Raw genomic sequence first — 23,979 nt, 5'->3', positions numbered from 1 at the left:
ACCATTGCTAAAGAAACATTATCTGTATTACCAATGTTCAAGCTTTTATGCCCTAATTGGTTCTATATCTTTAGCACCTGGGTCTGTCCATCCTCCTTCACTAAATATTTATTAAACTACTATGTGCCTATATATCTGATAGTATTTATTTATTTATTTATTTATTTATTAAAAAAAATTTTTTTTTCAACGTTTATTTATTTTTGGGACAGAGAGAGACAGAGCATGAACGGGGGAGGGGCAGAGAGAGAGGGAGACACAGAATCGGAAACAGGCTCCAGGCTCTGAGCCATCAGCCCAGAGCCCAACGCGGGGCTCGAACTCACGGACCGCGAGATCGTGACCTGGCTGAAGTCGGACGCTTAACCGACTGCGCCACCCAGGCGCCCCAGTATATATTTAAATATCACTGAATTTAAGACTACTTACAATGATAGTCAAAAAGTACACAAAAAAGGACAGAATAGCTGTGGACTTCAAAAGTATTCTCAAATAGGTAATGATAAAATAGGTATTCAGAGGCTGTGTTCAAGAATAGGCATTGATTTTTACTTAAATTCCAGTTAGTTAACATACAGTGTAATTTTAGTATCAGGTGTACAATTTAGTGATTCAATGCTTCCATACAACACCTGGTGCTCATCACAAGTGCACTCCTTAATCCCCATCACCTGTTTAACCCATTCCCCTACCCACCTCCTCTCTGGTAACCAATAGTTTTTCTCTGTAGGTTAAGAGTCTGTTTCTTGGTTTTAGTCTCTTTTAGTCTCTTTTAGCCCCATGATAGTTTGTTTTGTTTCTTAAATTCCACACATGAGTGGAATTATATGGTAGTCTTTCTCTGGCTGACTTATTTCACTTAGCATAATATTCTCTAGTTCCATCCACATCATTGCAAATAGCAAGATTTCATTCTTTTTTTATGGCTGAGAAATATTCCATGATGTGTGTGTATATGTATATGTACATGTACATGTGTATGTCTATGTATATATACACACCACACTTCTATATCCATTCATCAGTTGATGAACATTTGTGCTCTTTCCACAATTTGGCCATTGTATATAATGCTGCTATAAACATTGGGGTGTATGTATCCCTTCCCATTATATTTTTTGTGTCCTTTGAGTAAATACCTAGGAATGCAATTGCTGGATTGTAGGGTAGTTCTACTCTTACTCTAGGAGAGTTCTTTTGCAGAACCTCCATACTGTTTTCCAGAGTGGCTGTACCACTTTGCATTCTTACCAACAGTGTAAGAGGGTTCCCCTTTCTCCACATCCTTGCCAACACCTGTGGTTTCTTGTATTGTTAATTTTAGCCTTTCTGATGGTGTGAGGTGATATCTCATTGTAGTTTTGATTTGTATTTCCCTGATGATGAGTGATGTTGAGAGTCTTTTCAAGTGTCTGTTAGCCATCTGGATGTCTTCTTTGGAAAAAATGTCTATTCTTGTCTTCTGCCCATTTTTTAAATTGGATTATTTGTTTTTTGAGTGTTGAGTTTGATAATTTCATTATAGATTTTGGATACTAACCCTTTATCCAATGTGTCATTTGCAAATATAATCTATTCCATAGGTTGCCTTTTAGTTTTGTTGATTATTTCCTTCATTATGCAGAAGTATTTCATTTTGATCAAGTACCAATAGTTTAGTTTTGCTTTTGTTTGCCTTGCCTCAGGAGGCATATCTTGCAAGACACTGCTCCAGTGGATGTCAAAGAGATTACTGCCTATGTTTTCCTCTAGGATTTTAATGGTTTCCTGTCTCACATTTAGCTCTTTAATCAAGAATGGGCATTTTATATAGACAGATTCAAAATGGACTTCTAAAAACTAAAAGAGAGACAAAAGACTGATTAACCTAGAGACAGGACAGACAGGACTGATAATTTTTTGAGGTTCATTTGAATTATTTTCATTCTATGGATTCATAGTATTCATTCATTATGATTAAATGATGAATAAATGAATTAAGAGTACCTAATTACAGTAGAATGCTCAATCAGTGTCATTGTTGAATATACTGGGCTATACATTCCTAGGGTTTTTATATTGTACCCATTAACATTTTGTCAGTTAGTGGTGACATTAAATTATATCTGAAGTACAATCTGAAGTACAACTTCAGATATAATCAAACTCAGACTTTTTATACTTTTATACTGTGAACTTAGTAAAGAACAGTCATTTCCCATTGCAGTTCTATTTCACATAATTGCTTGGGATGTAAAATTCCCATTGCTTCAAATACATTTCTCTATTAAATTCGGTTTTGTGAGAAAAATGAAAAGGCGTAGACTCAGGATGTATGACAGGCTTTACAATTTCTTACTTCTTATTTTATTTTAATACTTTATTACTATTATTTTTGCCATTGCTTTAAAACAAATAAGTAAGACTAATTTCACAGGTAACTTTGTTGATGATTTTTTTTTTTTTTTTGGTATTTGATCGTTTGTAAATGGCCGTGATAATATACTAGCATTTATTCCTTAACTATAATCTACTTTATTCAGCATGCTTATCATGTGCACTATTTTGACCAACTGTGTATTTATGACCTTGAGTAACCCTCCAGACTGGACGAAGAATGTAGAGTAAGTAGGAATGACTTCTTGGAATGAGAAATGCACAATCAAATTCTCTCACAGTCTCCTTATGATTATGGTCTGATTTAAGTTTTCCACTTTTTGGAGTCAGGCTAAAAGCTTCTAAGAAAAAGTTATTTCCATAACATGAAAGAAGATAAGGGAAGTTCTTTAGGGGAGTTTTTCTTCTATAAGGTAAGTATTTTTTCCCAACAAATTCATGACGGTACCTGTTTAAGAAAGGTTATAAATAGTACACATTAGCTGTACTAAACCAATCATTTAGCTGTACAATTAGCTGTACTAAATCAGTCATTTAGCATAAAAGTATCATAGTTATGTATTTTAGATAAAAAAACCAATGACCATCTGAGTAATATGAATAAAATTATTGTATTCTAGTGTATTACTATTATTGCTATATTTTCATAAAACAAATTTAGGTGTTTAGCAATATATATTATATTAGGTATCATGGTTATATATCATTATATTTGGGAAAGTAGCTTAGATGTTTAGTTACAGTCAGATATGTAGTTTATTTAGACACAGCATGTGTGCTAAAACACCATAGATGTGTTTCATAAAAGAAACAAAATGTCTCTACAAAATCAGAGCTCAAAAAAATAATAGGGCTTAAGGGGAAAACATGATTAAGAGCAGATCATTCAAATTTATGAGATTTTGTAATTAGAACACTAATAAAAGCAGTAACAATCCCAATAAAAAAAAATACTGGCCTAGTTAAACGTCTATAGATGTTTGTACCAAAAGTCATAGCCAACAACTCCTTTGCAGTCTCAGACCCCAGGTCTTGTCCTTTTTCTTTTCTTTTTTTTTTTTTTTCAACGTTTATTTATTTTTGGGACAGAGAGAGACAGAGCATGAACGGGGGAGGGGCAGAGAGAGAGGGAGACACAGAATCAGAAACAGGCTCCAGGCTCTGAGCCATCAGCCCAGAGTCTGACGCGGGGCTCGAACTCACGGACCGCGAGATCGTGACCTGGCTGAAGTCGGACGCTTAACCGAATGCGCCACCCAGGCGCCCCTCCTTTTTCTTTTAAGATGAAGACCCTGGGGACATTTCTATCATGTCTTCAAATTAAACATTTGATTCATTATTTTAATACAAAGGGAAAGGTGTAAGCACAATAGTTTTGGGGCATGTTAAACTAGCCTCTGCTTGCACTGAAGAAGGCTCTTAGGTCAATTTTATGCATTAGTATTAATGTCTCCTTTAATGCTAAGGATGTTGTATTCAAGTACGACGAAAAAGATGCCACTAATTGATTCAAAACATCAATATGGGGAAAATTTTGCATTAACTAACACAATTTTTGCATCATAACAACAACATTACTCCCTAAGTTATCAGTCACATATGAGATTATTCATGACAAAGAAACACATTAATTAGTGAAACAGAAGGTGTTTAGGGTATTGTAGGCTATTTATGTATGGTATAATACAATGATCAGGTTTAGTGAAAAGAAGTTTTTAGTATGTTCTTTTTGTTGTCATATTTTTAAAAATAATACCCAATAGGAGATAAATTATTATGACAAACATTGCCACTTCTATTTCTGCCTCTGTAGGCTTCTTTGAGGATTTAATGCACTATTCTAAGCCATCATTTGTCAGTGATCTAACACATTAAAGACTTTTTTTTCTCCTTGGTAGTAGCTTGGAAATGCTCCTTAGAAATCATTTTAGGAAAGAATCCAGTTCTTATGTTGAGCAAGCAATTTAACAGAATTTTTAGTTATTTATCATCTGTGGGTTAACAAATGGACATACCTATATAAAACTATTCTATATGTACTTTTCCTAGCAGAAATTACTGAAGCATTTAAACCTGTGCAAATCTCACTTATCTGTAAAACATTATTAAAAGATAGGCAAAGAGGACACTTGAATATTATTACTTGACTATGCAGGTCTCTTGTTTTATTTTATTTTATTTATTTATTTTTTAAATTTTTTTAACGTTTATTTATTTTTGGGAGACCGAGAGACAGAGTGAGGGAGGGGCAGAGACAGGGGGTGACACAGCATCTGAAGCAGGCTCCAGGCTCTGAGCCGGTCAGCACAGAGCCCGACGTGAGGCTCAAACCCACAAAGTGTGGGATCATGACCTGGGCCGAAGTCAGACGCTTAACCAACTGAGCCACCCAGGTGCCCCAGGTCTCTCGTTTCCAAGTCATTTTTTAGAGATGACTATATCCATTATGAAAATAGTCTTACCCCCACAAAGTTTTTGACTTCATCAGTCAGTGAGAAAACTTTGCACAAGTTTCCTGATCATTTATCCCTACTCACTTGACAGTAAAGAGGCAGGAAAACAAGCCAAAATCAGTGGTTACGGCCAACAGATAAAGCTAACAGAGTCCAAAGCAAAAAGAAGATAACTCAGTTCTGACATGAAAACAGGACATTGGTAGCATAAACAGTCCCTGTACAAAGAGGTGACACACGCAGAATAGGCTGAGAACCATATTGTATAGTGAGGGTCGTGTTATGAAAGGGAGGCGGGTCTATAGACGTTATAATTATGGGAGAAAACCTCGGTGACATGGACAGAATCAACAGCATGGTTAGAGTCTAGTAGGGGCAGAGCCAAGAAAGATCAAGGTACCCTTGATTCTCACTTCCCTGTTCAATCTAGTTTGCTAATAGGTACTTCTGAACACCTGTTCTGTGCAAAGCTCTATCTCAGATGTTAAGCTCTGGGACCCTCTTCCTTGAATAGCTATCAACACTCACTATATACTCCAAATGTCACAAATTTTCTTACTTTTCTAAAAAACAGGGATAGGAGTAGGGACTTTCATCTTACCCCTAGTAAATCTGCAGAAAACTTAGAATTGCCTAAGCATAGACCATAGGACATTAACCATTAATGTGATAAATAAAGCGCACATTGAGCTGTCTCTGATGGCTTCTTACAAGGCAGCTATCTTCGAACAGAAATGTCATGGTGGTTATGTGTAATGTGCAAAGATCCAAACTAAAACACAAGTAAATATAAGCGTGGCGTTGTAAAGTATACCTTTTCCTAATAAGGTCAGCTACTTCATAAGTAAATATAGCAATTACACTTATTCCTCAAAAACTAAGCTGAATTATTTTAAAAGGGAGGAGGAATATTCTTAGGAAAACCTGATATGAAGATCTCTGCATACATTTTTCTCTTATCTTTGTTCCCTTATCTAAGAGAAATTTCTGCAGAAAACAATGCAAAAATAACTCCCCTAACTTTATTCACATATACAATACTAGTAGGCAGGCAAATATAATTGTTTTTAATATAAGTAAGTCGAATCTTTGTGACTTGGGTGAATTAATCTGAAGGGTAATCGTAAATTGTACTTTTTTAAAAGAACACAATATTGAAAAACAAGTATTCTTTCTCAACTATTTTTGGAAGAAACAGAAATAACTTAATATTGTCAACACTCAAAGGAGAGAGAGCTAAAAATGCACTGTATCAAACAGTAAATGGAAAATCTCTCACCATTTTGGAGGCTGAAATTTGAATTTAAGCATATTTAAATGATTTGTCCCAATTGTATAGAAATAGTAGCTGATGCAAGGTTAGAATCAGAAATTTTGTTTGTCTGTGAATTTTGGTAACTGTGTAAATGCACATACATAAAATACTAATAAATTGAAAATTTTCTTATATATATATATATATATATACACACATATATATATACACATATATATACATAGAGAGAGAGAGAGAGACAGTTTTACAAGTCTATGCCTGACTCTTAAAAAGGGGAAGCATATTTTCTAGATTAGACATGTGATATATTCCTAAAAATAATTCTACTCATTAATAAATTTGAATGAAATATTTTATTATAAATAAACAAATCCAAGAAATTTTACCTCTAGAGCTATATTGCCTAATGAGGGAAACACTAGCCACATGTGAAACCTGAAATTTGTCTAGTCTTAAATGTTAGAATAATAGTGTTTCAGATATATTGGTTGAAATAAAATATAATATGAAAATTAAATTCACTTGTTTTTCTTACTTTTTTATTTGGCTACTAAAAATTTCCAAACAACATATGTAGCTTGTATGATATTTTAGTCAAACAGCGTTGCTCTAGAGGGCCAAGCTGGATCGTTATGCATAAAACACATGAAACTATTATTCTAAAAATCTAAATAGTTAAACAAGATCAGATTCTTTGGGGGAAGATATTATCTCTTCAGTTTAACCCTTCACTCAGGCTTGTAAGATTAATTAAACTAGTCAAGTCTTTGTAAGTGGAAATAAGAAACAAGATTTTAGCAAATTAAAAACCACAAAAGGATAAGATTTGCCATGTTGAAAATATATATATTTACAGCTCAAATGAAATTGTTAATTTTTGTTTGGATGCTTTTCCTAGGTACACATTCACTGGAATCTACACCTTTGAGTCGCTTATAAAAATCTTGGCAAGAGGGTTTTGCTTAGAAGATTTTACATTCCTTCGTGATCCATGGAACTGGCTGGATTTCAGTGTCATCGTGATGGCGTGAGTATCTTTGATGTTAAACTCGAAGGAATGAAAATAGTTGTAGCATCAACCAGATTGTTGTGACATATTTTAATTGTAGAGTGTTCTTATTAGCCAAATTAACTATATGCCTCATATGTTTTGAGAATACACATTAGAATACATATTGCAAGGTAAATATATCTGGTAAATGAGCAAATAAACAGAATTACTTTCATGTCATAGAGTCTTCCACATCATCAAAATGAAGTTATTCATTGACTCTAACACCTTCAACTGTATTTTGATTGCTTTTATAAACAAACTTGTTCATATTAGTGAAAATTACATTGAAATAAAGCAGCCTACCGCTGAGGCACTCTGAGTTCTGTAGCAATTCCATTTGTTAAAGTCAAGAGGCTCTCTATACGCCAAACCCAGCTTTCATTCTTTATTTGGAATAAACTTTGCCAAAATTATCAGTAACTCTGATTTAATTCTACAGGTATGTAACAGAATTTGTAAGCCTAGGCAATGTTTCAGCCCTTCAAACTTTCAGAGTCTTGAAAGCTCTGAAAACTATTTCTGTAATTCCAGGTAAGAAGAAACTGGTGTAAGACGATAGGCTCCTTTTATCTCCAACTTTTCTTGTGTATTATTGTGTTGTGTGTGAACTCCCTATTACAGATATGTGACAGAGTTCGTGGACCTGGGCAATGTCTCGGCACTGAGAACATTCAGAGTTCTTCGAGCCCTGAAAACAATTTCAGTCATTCCAGGTGAGAGCTAGGTTAAACACTGGGTGGACTTTAAATACACTGTAATACTCAGGTTGAAACCACACTTATGACATTAGACTTGTTTATTATTCTTGTTTGTCAACTTCAAGAATGCCAAATGATGTTTTCATGCAGTTCAGTTCCTAAAATTTTAGAAATTACATACTTGTTTATAAAGTCAGCTGAGTTTAACGGAGAATTGCATGAGTGTCTATAAAAGTACTAGTCTGCCCTAGTACATGTGTGCACTCTCTGTCTCTTCCTTTTTGCATTTATGATGTAAAGTTTTCTCTTTTACAATCTGGAAAAAGCTTTGCTAGCATGCCTTTACTAATTGATTTGGGTTTTACCATTCACTGCAGGTCTATTCTGAAAATAGATCTCCTTTTATAAAGGAGAAAAGATTATTATTGAACAGCATGTACCTGGCATGGGATTGTTAGTATTTTCAATTCTTTTCTCCTCTGATTATAGCTACATGGAGGCTGGTATAAAGAATGGGTTGGAGGGAGACAGCCTCATGAAACACAAAATCTGAAATGAAAAGTAACTACAAGTTCATCTTTAGGTGCTCATGGTAACATGTAAAACCACAGGCAAGAAAGCTTCCTGCCTAGGGGTGCCTGGGTGCCTCAGTCAATTAAAGCATCCAACTTCGGCCCAGGACATGACCTCACGGTTTGTGGGTTTGAGCCTCACATTGGGCTCTGTGCTGACAGCTCAGAGCCTGCTTCAGATTCTGTGTGTGTTTGTCTCTCCCTCTCTGTCCCTCCCCTGCTCACACACTCTCTCTCTCAAAAATAAATGAATAAGCAAAAAAAAAAAAAAAAAAAAAAAGCTTCTTGCCTAGATATTTACACTTTCATTTTAAAATCCCCAGAAAGCATACTATTCATAAATAAAACCTGCTTTTCACCCATTTCCCAAACCATCTGGCTATCCATTAAGCTCTGGGGTCTAAACAGCCAAGCAACAGTTTATGGGAAATGAGAATGTGTGTGACTAAGAAGATACACATTGTGGCTTATGACACTATTCCTTGGATGACCTATTGTTGTCTCTCCTCAGGTTTAAAGACCATTGTGGGGGCCTTAATCCAGTCCGTGAAGAAGCTTTCTGACGTCATGATCTTGACTGTGTTCTGTCTGAGCGTGTTTGCTCTAATTGGTCTGCAGCTGTTCATGGGCAACCTGCGGAATAAATGCTTGCAATGGCCCCCAAGCAATTCTGCTTTTGAAACCAACACCACATCCTACTTTAATGGCACAATGGATTCAAATGGAATATTTGTTAATGTAACAATGAGTACATTTAACTGGAAGGATTATATTGAAGATGACAGTAAGAAATATTGCTACATTGTTAACCTGAGTGTTGCTGAATGATTTTTCAACTATAAATAGTTGAGGCTGTGGGGTTGAAGCCATCTTTGTAAATATACTTTATTGTGTCCACTTTGAAAATAACTGATAGTCAAACTCTAATTTATTCCTAATGTCAGTAGGATTGATATGAAATGAATTAGCTAATTCTTCTTTATATTAACAGGTCACTTTTATGTTTTGGATGGACAAAAGGACCCTTTACTCTGTGGAAATGGCTCAGATGCAGGGTAAGAAACATCATATAAAAAATGTAGAACACTTTGAGAAAAAGCAGATAGGAAAAAAAAATACAAGGGTATTCTTACATGTAGATTGCAAAGAGTAGTGCTACCTACCTAGGAAGTACCTTCTCTATGTTACTGGGTTGCTATTAATTCTAAATTCACAGCCATTAAAATCACCCCTCTGGGTGAAGACCTTTTTTCCTAGAATTCCATAGTTAAGATGTACCTGATTATTACCCCAAAGTGTGAAGACCCATAGTCTTTTTTTTCTGTAAGCCCATCAGAGCTGTTTAATAAATACAGGTAAGAAAACACAATATGGGCACATTTTGATTGATAATGGGGATGTGTTGATGTGACGAGCTTTGCTGTGGCTGGAAAAGATCCAGAATATAACATGATCTTCAGGGCAAAAGCTCATTTGGCAAATTGCTTTTGAGAGAGTTGGTTGTTCTTCAAGTAGCATGTGCAAAAAAGCCAAGGGACAGATATATGTCAAAGCCATGTACAAGTTTGAGTCTGTATACCTTACAGTTCTTTTGGTCACATTCTACAATAAGGGGCACTTTAATATCTTAGTCATCCTGCTGGTCTCTCATACTTAGCATATTCTCCCAAGAGGATTAAAAAGTGATTTTAGGTCAGGGTATAATTTTTTTTAGAAGTGAAGGACAGCAACATTAAGTGACTCTTAAGCCACCAAACTTACACAGAACATATTTTGAGTCATCCCAGAAAATGGGAAACTTGTATGGTCATAAATATCTAAGCGCATTATTGAAAAAGTGTATCAGTCCCAGAGATGGTGTTGACAGGGGGAGAATGGTTTTCCTGATGTTTTTCCTAACCTTTTTTTTAGGAGAATGGAGTAAATAAGAGCATGAATTCTAGAGTTTACATATACTTGGAATCAAACCCTAATTCTGACATTTATAAACCCTGACTTTGGAAAAATATTCTAAGCTCTCTGTATCTGAGTTTATTTATTTTTAAAATGTGGAAAGTAGTATTGTCTCTTAGGGTTGTTATGGTGATTAATTAAGTAGTACACATAAAGCACTTGGATTAGCACCTGGTCTATCATGAGCATTTAGTGCATTTTAGGTATTATTATTTTATATATTATTATTGTTGTTAATATAAAAGCCTAGATAAAACTTTAGAGAAGGTCGGATGATACATACTTTATCCCTATTAAGCCATAATTATCATTTCTCCTTATTGGGTATTTAGTATGCATTAGGCAATTTATATGGTAAAATTGATGGCCACTGTTGTTAATTGTCAAATAAAATTCTGAAGAAATCTACCTAATTTCAAGACTTCCTATAAGGCTACAGTAATCAAGACACTATGGTACCTGGGAAAGAATACATATATAGATCACTGAAACAGAAAAGAGACAGCACCCTGCCCCCCAAAACACAAAAACAGACCTACACAAATGTAGTCAACTAATTTTTGACAAAGAGGAAAATGCAGTGCAATGGAGATAGGAAAGTTTTTTTTTGACAAATGGTGCTGGAACAATTGGAAATCCAAATGCAAAGAAATGAACCTAGGTGTAGATCTCACACCCTACCCAAGAACTAAATCAAAATCAATTATAGACCTAAATGTAAAATACAAAACCATAAAATGTATATAAGAAAGCATAGAATAAAATCTACATGACTTCAGATTTAGTGATAAGTTTTAAACACCAATAACAGAATCCATGAAAGAACAAATTGATTAATTTGGACTTAATTACAATTAAAAATTTCTGCTCTGCAGAGACACTATAAAGGGAATGAAAAAACAAGCTATAATTGGAAGAAAATATTTGCAAAACATGTATCTGAAAAAAAGACTCGTATCCAAAATATACAAAGAAAGTACTCTTAAAACTCAACAACAACAACAACAACAACAACAAAAAAAAACCCAAATAACTCAATTTAAAAGCAGGCAAAAATCTGGACACCCTATAAAAGAATATATACAGAAGTCTAATAAGGATATATAAAGATGCTAAACAACATTTGCCATTGGAGAATTGAAAATTAAAACAAAAATGAGTTACTACTATGTATTATATACCTATTAGAATGGTTAAAAATCCAAAAAAAAACCTGGCAATACAAATTGCAGAACAACAAGATGGATGCAGAACAATAAGAATTCTCATTCATCACTGGTGGGAAGGCAAAACAGTACAGCCACTTTGCAAGACAATCTGGCAGTTTCTTACAAAATAAACACAGTCTAACCATATGATCCAGCAATTGCCCTACTAGATATTTAGCCAATTAAATTGAAATTTATGTCTACACAAAAACATTCATGTGAATATTTATAACAGTTGTATTCATAATCACAAGAAACTGGGAAGCCTGGGTGGTTTAGTGGTTAAGCATCCAACTTTTGATTTCAGCTCAGGTCATGATCTCACAGTTCATGACATTGATCTCCATATCAGGTTCCAGGCTGCATGGAGCTTGCTTGGGATTCTCTCTCGCCCTCTTTTTCTGCCCCTGCCCTGCTCATACACATGCACACATGCTCTCTCTCTCTCTCTCTCTCTCTCTCTCTCTCAAAATAAATATACTTAAAAAAAAACCAAAAAACTGGAAGCAATCAAGATGTCCTTTAACAGGTGAATGGATAACTGTGCTGTATTCATCCAGTGAAATATTACTCAGTGATAAAAAGAAAATGAGCTATCAAGCCACAAAAAGACACTGAGAACCTTAAATGCATATTAATACATGAAAAAAGCCATATAAACAAAGCTATATTTGTCTGATTCCAATTACATGACATTATGGAAAAGATCACAATAGAAATGATTTAAAAAATCAGATTTTCAAAGGTTTGGGGTGGGTTGACTGGGTGATACATGCAGAATTTTTTAGGGTGGAGAAATTTCTTCATGATTCTGTAATGATGAACACAAGCATCTGTCAAAACCCACAGAACTTTACAGTACAATGAGTTAACACTGTATGCAAATAAAAAAAATAATTTGTCAGTTTGGGTATCTCCGGTTGAAATACAGAATGTGACAAAGGGATATAAATATATTTAAAATGTATAAAAAAAAACTCAAGGGAGGAGTGGGAGAATAAGTACCTATCTAAGCAACTTTGGAAATGAGTGGAGTCTGTAAGACAAAGGCAAAAACCCTGTACTCTAGTTAATAAAGTTGTTTCCCATGTTAGTATGGATTAACAGTCCTGAAACAACTTTGCATGTGTACTGGTATTGAACAGTTTAGCATATAGATAGCGGATGATGGAAGCAGCCAATTTTTTTTTATCTTTCCATTTATTTAAATTCAAGTTAGTTACCATATAGTGTAGCATTGGTTTCAGGAGTAGAACCCGGTGATTCACCACTTACATATAACACCCAGTGCTCATCCCAACAAGTGTCTTCCTGCATTTAGTCCATCCCCCCCATCTACCTCCCCTCTAGCAATCCCTAGTTTGTTCTCTGTATTTAAGAGTCTCTTATGGTTTGCCTCCCTACCTGTTTTTATCTTACTTTTCCTTCCTTTCCTCTATGTTCATCTGTTGTGTTCCTTAAATTCCACATCAGTGAAATCATATATATTTGTCTTTCTCTAGCTGACTTATTTTGCTTAGCATTATACCCTCTAGTTCCACCCACATTTTTGCAAATGGCAAGATTTCATTCTTTTTGATCGCTGAGTATTTCATTGTGTATATGTACCACATCTTTATCCATTCGTCAGTCGATGGACATTTGGGCTCTTTCCATAATTTGGCTATTGTTGATAGTACTGCTATCAACATTGGGGTGCATGTGCCCCTTCCAATCAGCAGTTTTGTATCCTTTGGATAAATACCTAGTAGTGCAATTGCTGTATTTTAGGCTAGTTCTATTGTTAATTTTTTTGAGGAACCTCCATACTGTTTTCCAGAGTTGCTATACCAGTTTGCTTCCCCACCAGCAGTGTAAAAGGGCTTCCCTTTCTCCACATCCTCGCCAACATCTGTTGTTGCCTGAGTTGTTAACTTTAGCTATTCTGACAGGTGTGAGATGGTATCTCACTGTGGTTTTGATTTGTGTTTCCCTGATGATGAGTGATGTTAAACATCTTTGCATGTGTCTGTTGGCCATCTGGATGTCTTCTTTGGAAAAATATAAATTCATGTCTTCTGCCCATTTCTTCACTGGATTATTTGTTTTGGGTGTGTTGAGTTTGGTAAGTTCTTTATAGATTTTGGGTACTAGCCCTTTATCAGATATGTCATTTGCAAGTATCTTCTCACATTCTGTTGGTTGCCTTTTAGTTTTGTTGATTGTTTCCTTTGCTGTGTGGAAGTTTTTTATTTTGATGAGGTCCCAATAGTTCATTTTTGCTTTTATTTCCTTTGCCTCCAGAGACATGTCTAGTAAGAAGTTGCTGCAACCAAGATCAAAGAGGTTGCTTCCTGCTTTCTCCTGTAGGATTCTGATGGCTTCCTGTGTCACATTTAGGCCTTTCATACATTTTGAATTTATTTTTGTGTATGGTGTAAGATAGTGGTCCAGTTTCATTCTTGTGCATGTCATTTATCCAGTTTTCCCAGCATCATTTGCTGAAGAGGCTGTCTTTTTTCCATTCGATAATCCTTTCTTGCTCAAAGATTAGTTGGCTATACATTTGTGGATCCACTTCTGGGTTCTCTATTCTGTTCCATTCATCTGTGTCTGTTTTTGTGCCAGCACCATTACTATCTTGATAATTACAGCTTTGTAATACAACTTAAGGTCTGGAATTGTGATGCTTCCAGCTTTGGCTTTCTTTTTAACATTATGTTGTCTATTTGGGGTCTTTTCTGGTTCCAAACAAATTTTAGGGATTGTTTGTTCTAGCTCTGTGAAGAATGCTGGTGTTATTTTGAGAATCTACACATTTTGAATGTGTAGATTGCTTTGGGTAGTATAGACATTTTAACATCAGTTGTTCTTCCAATCCATGAGCATGAAATGTTTGCCCTGGTTTCTAGTACCGTTCTCCAATAAAAGATAAAGTCTTTTGGCCAATGCTAGAGCAGGAAATATGAGTCTGTGGCATCTTGCAGTGCCACAAAGTTAGAAAGTGCTAAAAAAGACAAACAAAAACAAGACACACAGAATTATGAAGTTAAATCAAAGAGAAGTAGTCAATGAAGTCAATGAAAAAGCTTTCAATGACCGAAACTGGAACAATTTAAGCAACAAATTATATAAAACAAATTAGAATTCAAAGTGAAAATTAGTATTATAAGTAAATACTCATATAAACAAGTGATTGAATACCCATTCATCAGTCAGTGGACATTGGGCCTTTTATATAATTTGGCTATTGTTGATAATGCTGCTATAAACATTGAGGTGCATGTGCCTCTTTGAATCAGTATTTTTATATCCTTTGGGTAAATACATAGTAGTGCAATTGCTGGATTATAGGAGAGTTCTTTTTTAACTTTTTGAGTAACTTCCACACTGTTTTCCACAGTGGCTGCACCAGTTTGCATTCCCATCAACAGTGTAAGAGGGTTCTTTCTCTGCTTCCTCACCAACACCTGTTGTTTCCTGTGTTGTTAATTTTAGCCATTCTAACAGGTGTGAGGTGATATCTCATTGGAGTTCTGATTTGTATCTCCCTGATGGTGAGCGATGTTGAACAGTTTTTCATGACTGTTAGCCATCTGGACATCTTTTTTGGAAAAATGTCTATTCATGTCATGTCTTCTGCCCATTTCTTAACTGGGTTATTTGTTTTTTGAGTGTTGAGTTTGGAAAGTTCCTTACGGATTTTGGATACTAACGCTTTATCAGATATGTCATTTGCCAGTACCGTCTCCCATTCCGTAGGTTGCCTTTCAGTTTTGTTGATTGTTTCCTTTGCTGTGCAGAAGCTTTTTATCTTGATGAGGTCCCAATAGTACATTTTTGCTCATTTCCCTTGCTCTGGAGATGCATTTAGTAAGAAGTTACTATGGCTGGTGTCAGACAACATGGATGGAGCTAGACTATATTACTCTAAGCAAAATAAGTCAGTCAGAAAAAGACAAATACCACATAATTTCACTTATATGTGGAATTTAAGAAATGAAACAGATGAACATATAGGGAAAAAGAGAGAGACAAACCATGAAACAGACTCTTAGCTACAGAGAACAAACAGGGTTGCTGATGGGAGGTGGGCAGAGGATGGGTTAAAAGGGTGGTGGGTATTAAGGAGGGCACTGGTGATGAGCACTGAGTGTTGTATATAAGTGATGAATCACTAAATTCTACTTCTGAAACTAATATTATACTATATGTTAACTAACTAGAATTTAAATAAAAACTTGAAATTAAAAAAAGAAATTATTGAATAAATACATAAATGAGAGGTAATAGACAAATCCCCCACGCAGAAGAATTCCAAACAATTTATGTACCTACTCTGCTCTTAAGAAGGTGGATCATAACTCCCTGTTCCTGATGTGTGGGCTGCACATTGTGACTTCATTACAAAGAGCGCACTATGGGGGAAAAAAAGAGTAAATTTACAGTGGAGAAACTTGAAAAACACTACCTCCAGTCAGGTGATGAAAGTTAGTGTCGACAATGATAAGTCATATGGATAGTATGTACCCTTGATATGATAGGACAATAATAATATTGTACCTCTGTGGTCTTCTGTCCAAAAATCCATAACCCCAATCTCATCATGAGAACAACAACATCAGACAAATACCAATTGAAAGAAATTCTTCCAAATACCCAAAAGTATTCCTCAAAACTATGAAAGTAATCAGAAACAAGGAAAGTCTTAGAAACTTTCTCAGAGGAGCCTAAAGTGACATGATGACTAAATAGAACATGAAATCCTGAATGGGATCCTGGAATATAAAAAGGATATTAGGGGAAAAAAAACCTGAGAAAATCTGGATGAAGCATTGGCTTTGGTTAATAATAATGTATCAGTATTAGTTAAAATGTACCACATCAACATAAGATGTTAATAGGGGAACCTGGGCATATTTGGGAAGTCACTGTGCCCTCTTTGTAATTGTTCTGTAAATCTCAAGTTATTCTAAAATATAAATTTTATTTTATAAAATTCTATAGAAGTGGCTAATGAAGCAGCTCATTAAGTGGTTCCCTACTGGCCCTTCTGGCCTTTCATTTTAAATAATTGATTCTTGCTTGACACTTTGTAAAGAGCAGGAGACTAATGATGTTAGAGGCAAAAGTGTGTGGTTGCTGCCTCTTTGCCATTCTAAGTGTCTGTAAATCTGACTCCTTGCATCCAAATTTTCTATTGGTTTTCCTAATAAATTTCATATAATAACAGTATCACTGTATGCAATTACTGAAAGTGCTCTACAAATACAGGCAAGAAAATTCATCATAGACAGCAACTCTGGGTTTTGACAAGTCCTTTATATCACCATCAATTGAAATAACTATAATGGCTATGCTGACCTTAGCTCCAATTCTCTCTCTTATAGCCAGTGTCCAGAAGGATACATCTGTGTGAAGGCTGGTCGAAACCCCAACTATGGATACACAAGCTTTGATACCTTTAGTTGGGCTTTCTTGTCTCTATTTCGACTCATGACTCAAGACTACTGGGAGAATCTTTACCAGTTGGTAAGTGTCTTAGTCCATTGGGGCTGCTGCAACAATATACCACAGACTGGATAGCTTATAAATATCAGAATTTTATTGCTCACCGTTCTGGAGACTGGGAAGTTTAAGAACAAGACACCAGCATGGCTCCATTCTGGCAAGAGCCCCTTTCTGGTTCATAAGCTGATTCCTTCTCACTGTGTCATCATCTCTCTGGAGGCTCTTTTTTTCAGGCACTAATCCCATTCATGATAGCTCTACCTTCAAAACCTCCCAAAGGCCCCCACCTTCTAATACTATCACCTTGGACATTAGGATTTAAAGTTAGGAATTTTGGAGGGACATAAGCATTCAGGCCGTAGCAGTAACGTTCAAATCAACATGTGTGGGATTTAATTTTATGAACATATATGAACTGAAGAATATCAATACTTGTTAGTAACACACTAGAATACAGAGGAGGGTCCAGTACAGCAAGTTTGCCTAGAATCCCAATTGTTCATTCAGTCAGTACATGTACAGTAAGGAATTTTTATATGAAGGACATTTCGCTAGGAACTATAGAAGATGCAAAGAATGTTCAAGGCTTTGAGTTCATAATCTAGTTATAGACATAAAAGGAACACATGAAAATATTTAAAAGCTCAATGCTCACTTTTTCTTTCTTTCCTTATTTAAATTCAAGTTAGTTAACACACAGTGTAGTATTGGTTTCAGGAGAACTGAAACCCCATCCACCCCATCCCCCTCCCCTCCAGCAACCCTTAGTTTGTTCTCTGCATTTAAGAGTCTCTTATGGTTTGCCTCCCCCTCTGTTTTTATCTTATGTTTCCTTCCTTTCCCCTATAGTGAAAGATAAATATCATATGATTCACTTATATGTGGAATTTAAGAAACACAACAGAATCAATGTTCATTTTAACACCAAACAAATCTTGGTCAAAATACAGGATGATAAAAAGTATTCATCTCCTCACTATCTAATTATGGAAATAAAATCTTTACCTGGGACATTATATAAAATACTGATGAAATTACCCTTTGTTTCCTCTAGACGTTACGTGCTGCTGGAAAAACCTACATGATATTTTTTGTCCTGGTGATTTTCTTGGGATCTTTTTATTTGGTGAATTTGATCCTGGCTGTGGTGGCCATGGCCTATGAGGAACAGAATCAGGCCACCTTGGAAGAGGCAGAACAGAAAGAGGCTGAATTTCAGCAAATGCTTGAACAGCTTAAAAAACAACAGGAAGAAGCTCAGGTACTAAGTGATAAAGTTTCATGGTTACTGTTGTTATTTTTTTATTGTAAATTTTAAGTAGGAATATTGTTGTGCACAGAGGTCAAACTGGAACTGGCTTTTCATTTGGTATACAAGCACTGTCATTAGAAAAGGGAAAGCTATGGGGCGCCTGGGTGGCGCAGTCGGTTAAGCGTCCAACTTCAGCCAGGTCACGATCTCGCGGTCCGTGAGTTCGAGCCCCGCGTCGGGCTCTGGGCTGATGGCTCAGAGCCTGGAGCCTGTTTCACATTCTGTGTCTCCCTCTCTCTCTGCCCCTCCCCCGTTCATGCTCTGTCTCTCTCTGTCCCAAAAATAAATAAACGTTGAAAAAAAAAATTTAAAAAAAAAAAAAAGAAAAGGGAAAGCTGGGGCACCTGGGTGGCCCAGTTGGTTAAGCATCGACTTTGGCTCAGGTCATGATCTCATCATGTTCCAGGAGTTTGAGCCCCATGTTGGGCTCTGTGCTGACAGCTCAGAGCTTGGAGAGCCTGCTTTGGAGTCTGTGTCTCCCTCTCTCTCTGCCCCTCCCCTGCTCACACTCTGTCTCTCTCTCTTAAAAATAAATAAACATAATTTAAAAAAAAAAAGAGAGAGAGAAAGCTATTCAAACCTAAAATTGTTTCTCAAGTTGGAATCAAAGGAACATTATCTATAGAAATTAGCTTGGGGTAGAAAACACAGTTGGGATAAGGTTAACTATGAAAGTGTCTCATGAAACCTGAGAGAGGAATCTGATATTCAGTTTAATGTGAAAAGATATATAACTGGTATTTCCAACTATTCATGTTTCACTCCTAATTATAACATTTGAGGGTTTATTCTGAAGTTAATTGAGCTCAAATGTTAACAAGAGAACTTTATGTATACCTACTTTTAACCATTCTTTGGGGTTTCTGTGGCTTAAAAGGTGTTTGCTACAGCCCCTATCAGGATATCACAAAAGCATCTGCATTAGATTCCAACTTTAAATTCTCATTAATATTAAAAGGCTATTTGAACACAGGTCATGGTGAATGGGGTATTCATGTCTTGAGGGAACAGACAGAAGAACAGTATTGGCTTAAAAGAAAATCATAGGAAGACAGTAAATTCTGATTCAGGGCAGTGAAACTTACAGTTCCTCCACATTTTTCCCAATATTTGGTATGGTCAGTCTCACTAGCCATTCTACTAAGTCCTTCACTGTTTTATTCTGCATTTTCTTAATGATTAATGATGTTGAGCATATTTTCATGTTATTTTCTGTATATGTATCTTCTATATGAAGTGGATGTTTAAATCATTTGCCCATTTGTTTTTTAAACTGGGTTTTTTGTTTTCTTGAGTTTTTAGTCTTTATATATCCTCAAAATAAGTCCTTTAGTCTTCAATGATATATATACTTTGCAAATACTTTCTCCTAATCTGTAATTTACTTTTCATTCTTCTAATAATATTTTTAGGATAAAAGTTAAACTTTGATGAAATATACTTTACCAAGCCTTTTTTGTTTGTTAGGTCATGTTTTGGCATTGTATCTAACACATTTTTGCCAAATTAACATCATACAGATTTTCTATTTTTTCTTCTAGAAGCTTTATAGTTTCATGTCCTATATTTATGTCAATGATCCATCTTAAGTAAATTTTTTGTTTAAGGTGTAATTTATATGTTGAGATTTTTCTTTTGTATATGTATATCTAATTACTATAGCACCATTTGTTGAACAAAATATCTTTCTCCACTAAACTGCGTTTGAACTTTTGTCAAAAATCAGTTGTCTGGATGTGAATGTGTCTATTTCTGGATTTTGTTCTGTTCAATTGATTTGTTTCTCTTTATACCAATACACATTTTTATTACCACAGCTATTTAATAAGTCTTGAAATTAGACAGTTATAGCTCTCCAACTTTCTTTTTCATAGCTGTTTTAACTATCCTAAGCCCTTTGTAACTTTATATGGGTTCTAGAATCACCTTGTCAATTTCAGTTACATTAATTTCTGTTGCTATGTCTTCAAGTTCATCATCTTTTCTTCTGTAATGTCTGATGTGTCATTAATCCTATCCAGTGCCTTTTTTAACTCAGTTTATGCCACTTTCATCTCTAAAACATTGATCTGCATCTCTTTTATATTTCCCATGTCTTTAACATTTTGAACAGACACAATATAGTTATAATAACTGTTTAAAGTCCTTGTCTGCTAATTCTAAATCTGTGTCAGATCTTAGTTGGTTTTAATTAATTTTTTTTCTTCATTACTGTTCATGTATTACTGATTTTTTTTTTTTTTGCATTCCTAACAATTCTCAATTTAATTCCAGACACTGTTAACTTTACCTTTTTTGGGTGCTGGATATTTTTGTATTCCTAAAAAAATTCTTGATCCTTATTTGGGGACATTACTTACATTACTTATAAACAGTTTGATTCTTTTGCATCTTGAAACCTTTGACGAGTTATTAGGTAGAAGTGGTGGAGCATCTAGTGTAAAGCAGACTATTCCCTACCACTGAGCAAAGATCCTTTTAAATAGTATCCAATGCCCCATTAATGCAGTGTCTTCAAAACCACTGTTACATGTATTTTGTCTGTTTTAGTGGTTATTGCAGGAGGGAGAGCAAATCCCTATTACCATATCTTAGCCAGAAGCAGAAGTCCAAATAACTTTTGTACATAGTGACTTTTTGATATATAGTGATTTTTTTTTCAGACGGATGGTTCTAGGTATTTAAAGCATTATTTGAATGACAGCAGATCTTTGAATTTGTAGATTCAAAATTTAAGTTCTTAATAATTCTGAGTTACTTTGAAGAAGCACAACATATAGCACTAAGTCCTTTTTTTGAGGCTTTTTTTTTTTGGTGGGACAGGGATTTGACAATGATTGTTTAGCTGGTTACCCAAACCAACCATTTTCTTAGCATTTGTTGAACATGCTGGCTTTACTATTTTCATCTTACCATTGGGTACAGAGTAGTATCATTGTTATATTTATTGATTTTATAAGAAAAGCTAAAAAACAAGTTTGATGATACTTGAAAATCTTATGAAAATATACCTCATGTTGGCAGAAAGTTCTACTACATTTCAAGTACTTAAGAGTTTACTTCAGATCACTGTAAATAAAACCCATTTATAAGATAATGAAATACATTATCTATTTACAGGGCTAATTATTTATCTCAAGGTTTAAATAAATATTATAGGAGGTAATATTTGTAGATTTTATGTAAATGTATCTTAAAGAATTGGATTATTATAGTATCATTTATAAAAACAGACAAAGCAATGTGCTTGAAAATACTACACAGATACATAGTACAGGAGTAAGAATGCATTGTGAAATTCTACCATTTTAGGGTAAAATATGGCATCAATTAAAAGTATAATCTTTTAAAGTTAGAAGTGAAAGTGTATAATGTCTATTAGAAGTTTAAAGAATCTAATTATCTGACCTAATTAGGTCAACTAAAAAATGTCCATTCTTTTCACTTAAGTGTCAGTTATTGGATTCCAGTGAACAAATGATGATTTGATAGCTTCATACATATAAAAATTTAAACTGATTCTAGGGTAACTAATCCCAGTATTTTAATAGGGGCTAGGATGGCACAGTACCAATCCAATATTACTTCCTTATTGAGAGTAGAGGTAACAATTCCCAGATAATAGCCAATGTTGAAACACAGGAAGGGGTTGGAGGCAGACACAGAGGGAGACGTAGTCTACCCATGAGATCATTGGTGCTCCACTGTAAACTTGCATCTTGCTAATCACCAGTGACTCTTCAAATTTACCATTTAGTCAATGACTTCATGAAGCTTAGTATCACTTCTGTTTTCATTTAGTATCTGTTGAAGGACCTCCTAGTGCTAGTCATTGTTTAGACATGAAAAAGTAATGTAGTAAGCCCAGTGAACTCACAAATCAAGTATAACTTTAAAGGATCATGAAAGACAAAACCCAACAACAACAAAAAGATTTATCCTAAGTCACCATAACTATTTGGCAGTTAACTTGTGATCTTTAAATGTCTAATAGTGCCCAATATAATACATCCCATAACAATGTATATTGATCTGATAGGAAAAATTTAATAGTAAACTTTGGGGCAAAATTAGAAATAGTGGTATTTAAGAGATCCAAAATAATTAGAGGTAAAATTGAAACAGGTATAGTTAATGTCTTGTAATTTTAATGGGTTTTTAAACCTGGATTTATGTCTTTAAATTTTTTTAAGTTTATTTATCCATTTTGAGAGAGAGAGGTAGGCAGGGAGGGGTAGAGAAAGGATCCCAAGTGCAGAGCCTGATGTAGGGCTCAAACTCACGAACAGCAAGACCATGACCTAAGCTGAAATCAAGAGTTGGACACTTAACTCACTGAGCCACCCAGACACCCCCAAACTGGATTTATGTTTATTTTTTTTAAATATATGAAATTTATTGTGAAATTGGTTTCCATACAACACCCAGCGCTCATCCCATCAGGTGCCTTCCTCAATACCCATCACCCACCCTCCCTTCCCTCCCACCCCACATCAGCCCTCAGTTTGTTCTCAGTTTTTAAGAGTCTCTTATGCTGGATTTATGTTTAAAGTGAAGTATAATTACAAGCAGCCATGTGGCTTTATTTTTTAAGGACTGTGTGTGTATACAGTGAGTTATATACGCTAAATCACACAGAAAGGTTATAAGAAGAACTAAATGTTACTCCTTGAGTAAATATTAAGCATATATTTGTTATTTGTTATAGGAGGAATTCATCAATGCAATACTCTCAATCTAAGTAAGCAGGACATTGGTCTTGTCACAGAGATGGGTAGAAACAGGTACACAGACATGAGAGGTGACAGGAAACATCTGCCTTTGAGGGAATCGGCAAATCACTGGCAGTGGAACAAGTGACAGATTTGAGTTGATGAGTGACACAGAAAATGTGTTGTGTCGGGAGGTTACTGTTGTTGCCTTAGAAATGCTTTAGTTTTGAGTTATTTGAACTGTTATCCAGAATACGTAGGGAAATCATGTCTTATGCAAAACAAATTCCGGAAGTGATTTAAATGACCATGAGTTTCAGGATTATGACAAAGGAATATTACCACCACTTCCTTTATTTCTAACTGCAAACAAGTCAATAAATGATTAACACTGTGTGTTGCACTGTGTTACTGTGTATGCAAAGTGGAAAGGAGAATTAAAGACTTTATTTGGATAAAAATAAATATATGTATATTCATTAGTTCAACAAATGCTGTATATTATGTACCTCCTATGTATCAACTACTAAGCAACTCTAACTTGCTACAAATAAGTGCTTCATTTATTCACTTTATTTTATATATATTTACATTGGACTCATTCATATTTACAAAGGGCCCTTAATATTTCTCATCTTCCATTACTAATGATATTAGAAGTGATACTAAAATCAAGAATCCAATAAAAAAAATCTGGCTCTCTGACACTATGTAATTTTATAAATACCCAAACTCTGAATTACTGTTCCATTAAATTGCTAGACTGAGTCTTAGATCTAGGTTTCCATAATGAATATAGTATTCAATATAAACAAAAATCTGTTTTACATTTTACGTACATTTTACATTACTTAGCCCAACACACATACTTAATT

The 23,979-nt window shown here is 35.0% G+C and overlaps 1 protein-coding gene across 4 annotated transcripts in view; it reads left to right on the top strand.

The window, feature by feature from the left end:
- Positions 1-23,979, top strand: part of LOC121030637 (sodium channel protein type 3 subunit alpha) — a 116,277-nt gene that overhangs the window by 37,712 nt on the left and 54,586 nt on the right. For all 4 annotated transcript variants that reach the window (XM_040475235.1, XM_040475238.1, XM_040475236.1 and 1 more), the window contains exons 5-11: positions 2,514-2,603; positions 7,004-7,132; positions 7,781-7,872; positions 8,941-9,213; positions 9,421-9,484; positions 16,960-17,101; positions 18,135-18,341. In XM_040475235.1, the coding sequence (XP_040331169.1) occupies positions 2,514-2,603; positions 7,004-7,132; positions 7,781-7,872; positions 8,941-9,213; positions 9,421-9,484; positions 16,960-17,101; positions 18,135-18,341 (997 nt within the window). The remainder of the gene's footprint in view (positions 1-2,513; positions 2,604-7,003; positions 7,133-7,780; positions 7,873-8,940; positions 9,214-9,420; positions 9,485-16,959; positions 17,102-18,134; positions 18,342-23,979) is intronic.

The sequence above is a fragment of the Herpailurus yagouaroundi genome, unplaced genomic scaffold (genome assembly GCF_014898765.1).
Source record: "Herpailurus yagouaroundi ecotype Mexico unplaced genomic scaffold, PumYag 140, whole genome shotgun sequence".
Taxonomy (NCBI): Eukaryota; Metazoa; Chordata; class Mammalia; order Carnivora; family Felidae; genus Herpailurus; species Herpailurus yagouaroundi.
This window is presented reverse-complemented; position numbering and strand designations above follow the sequence as displayed.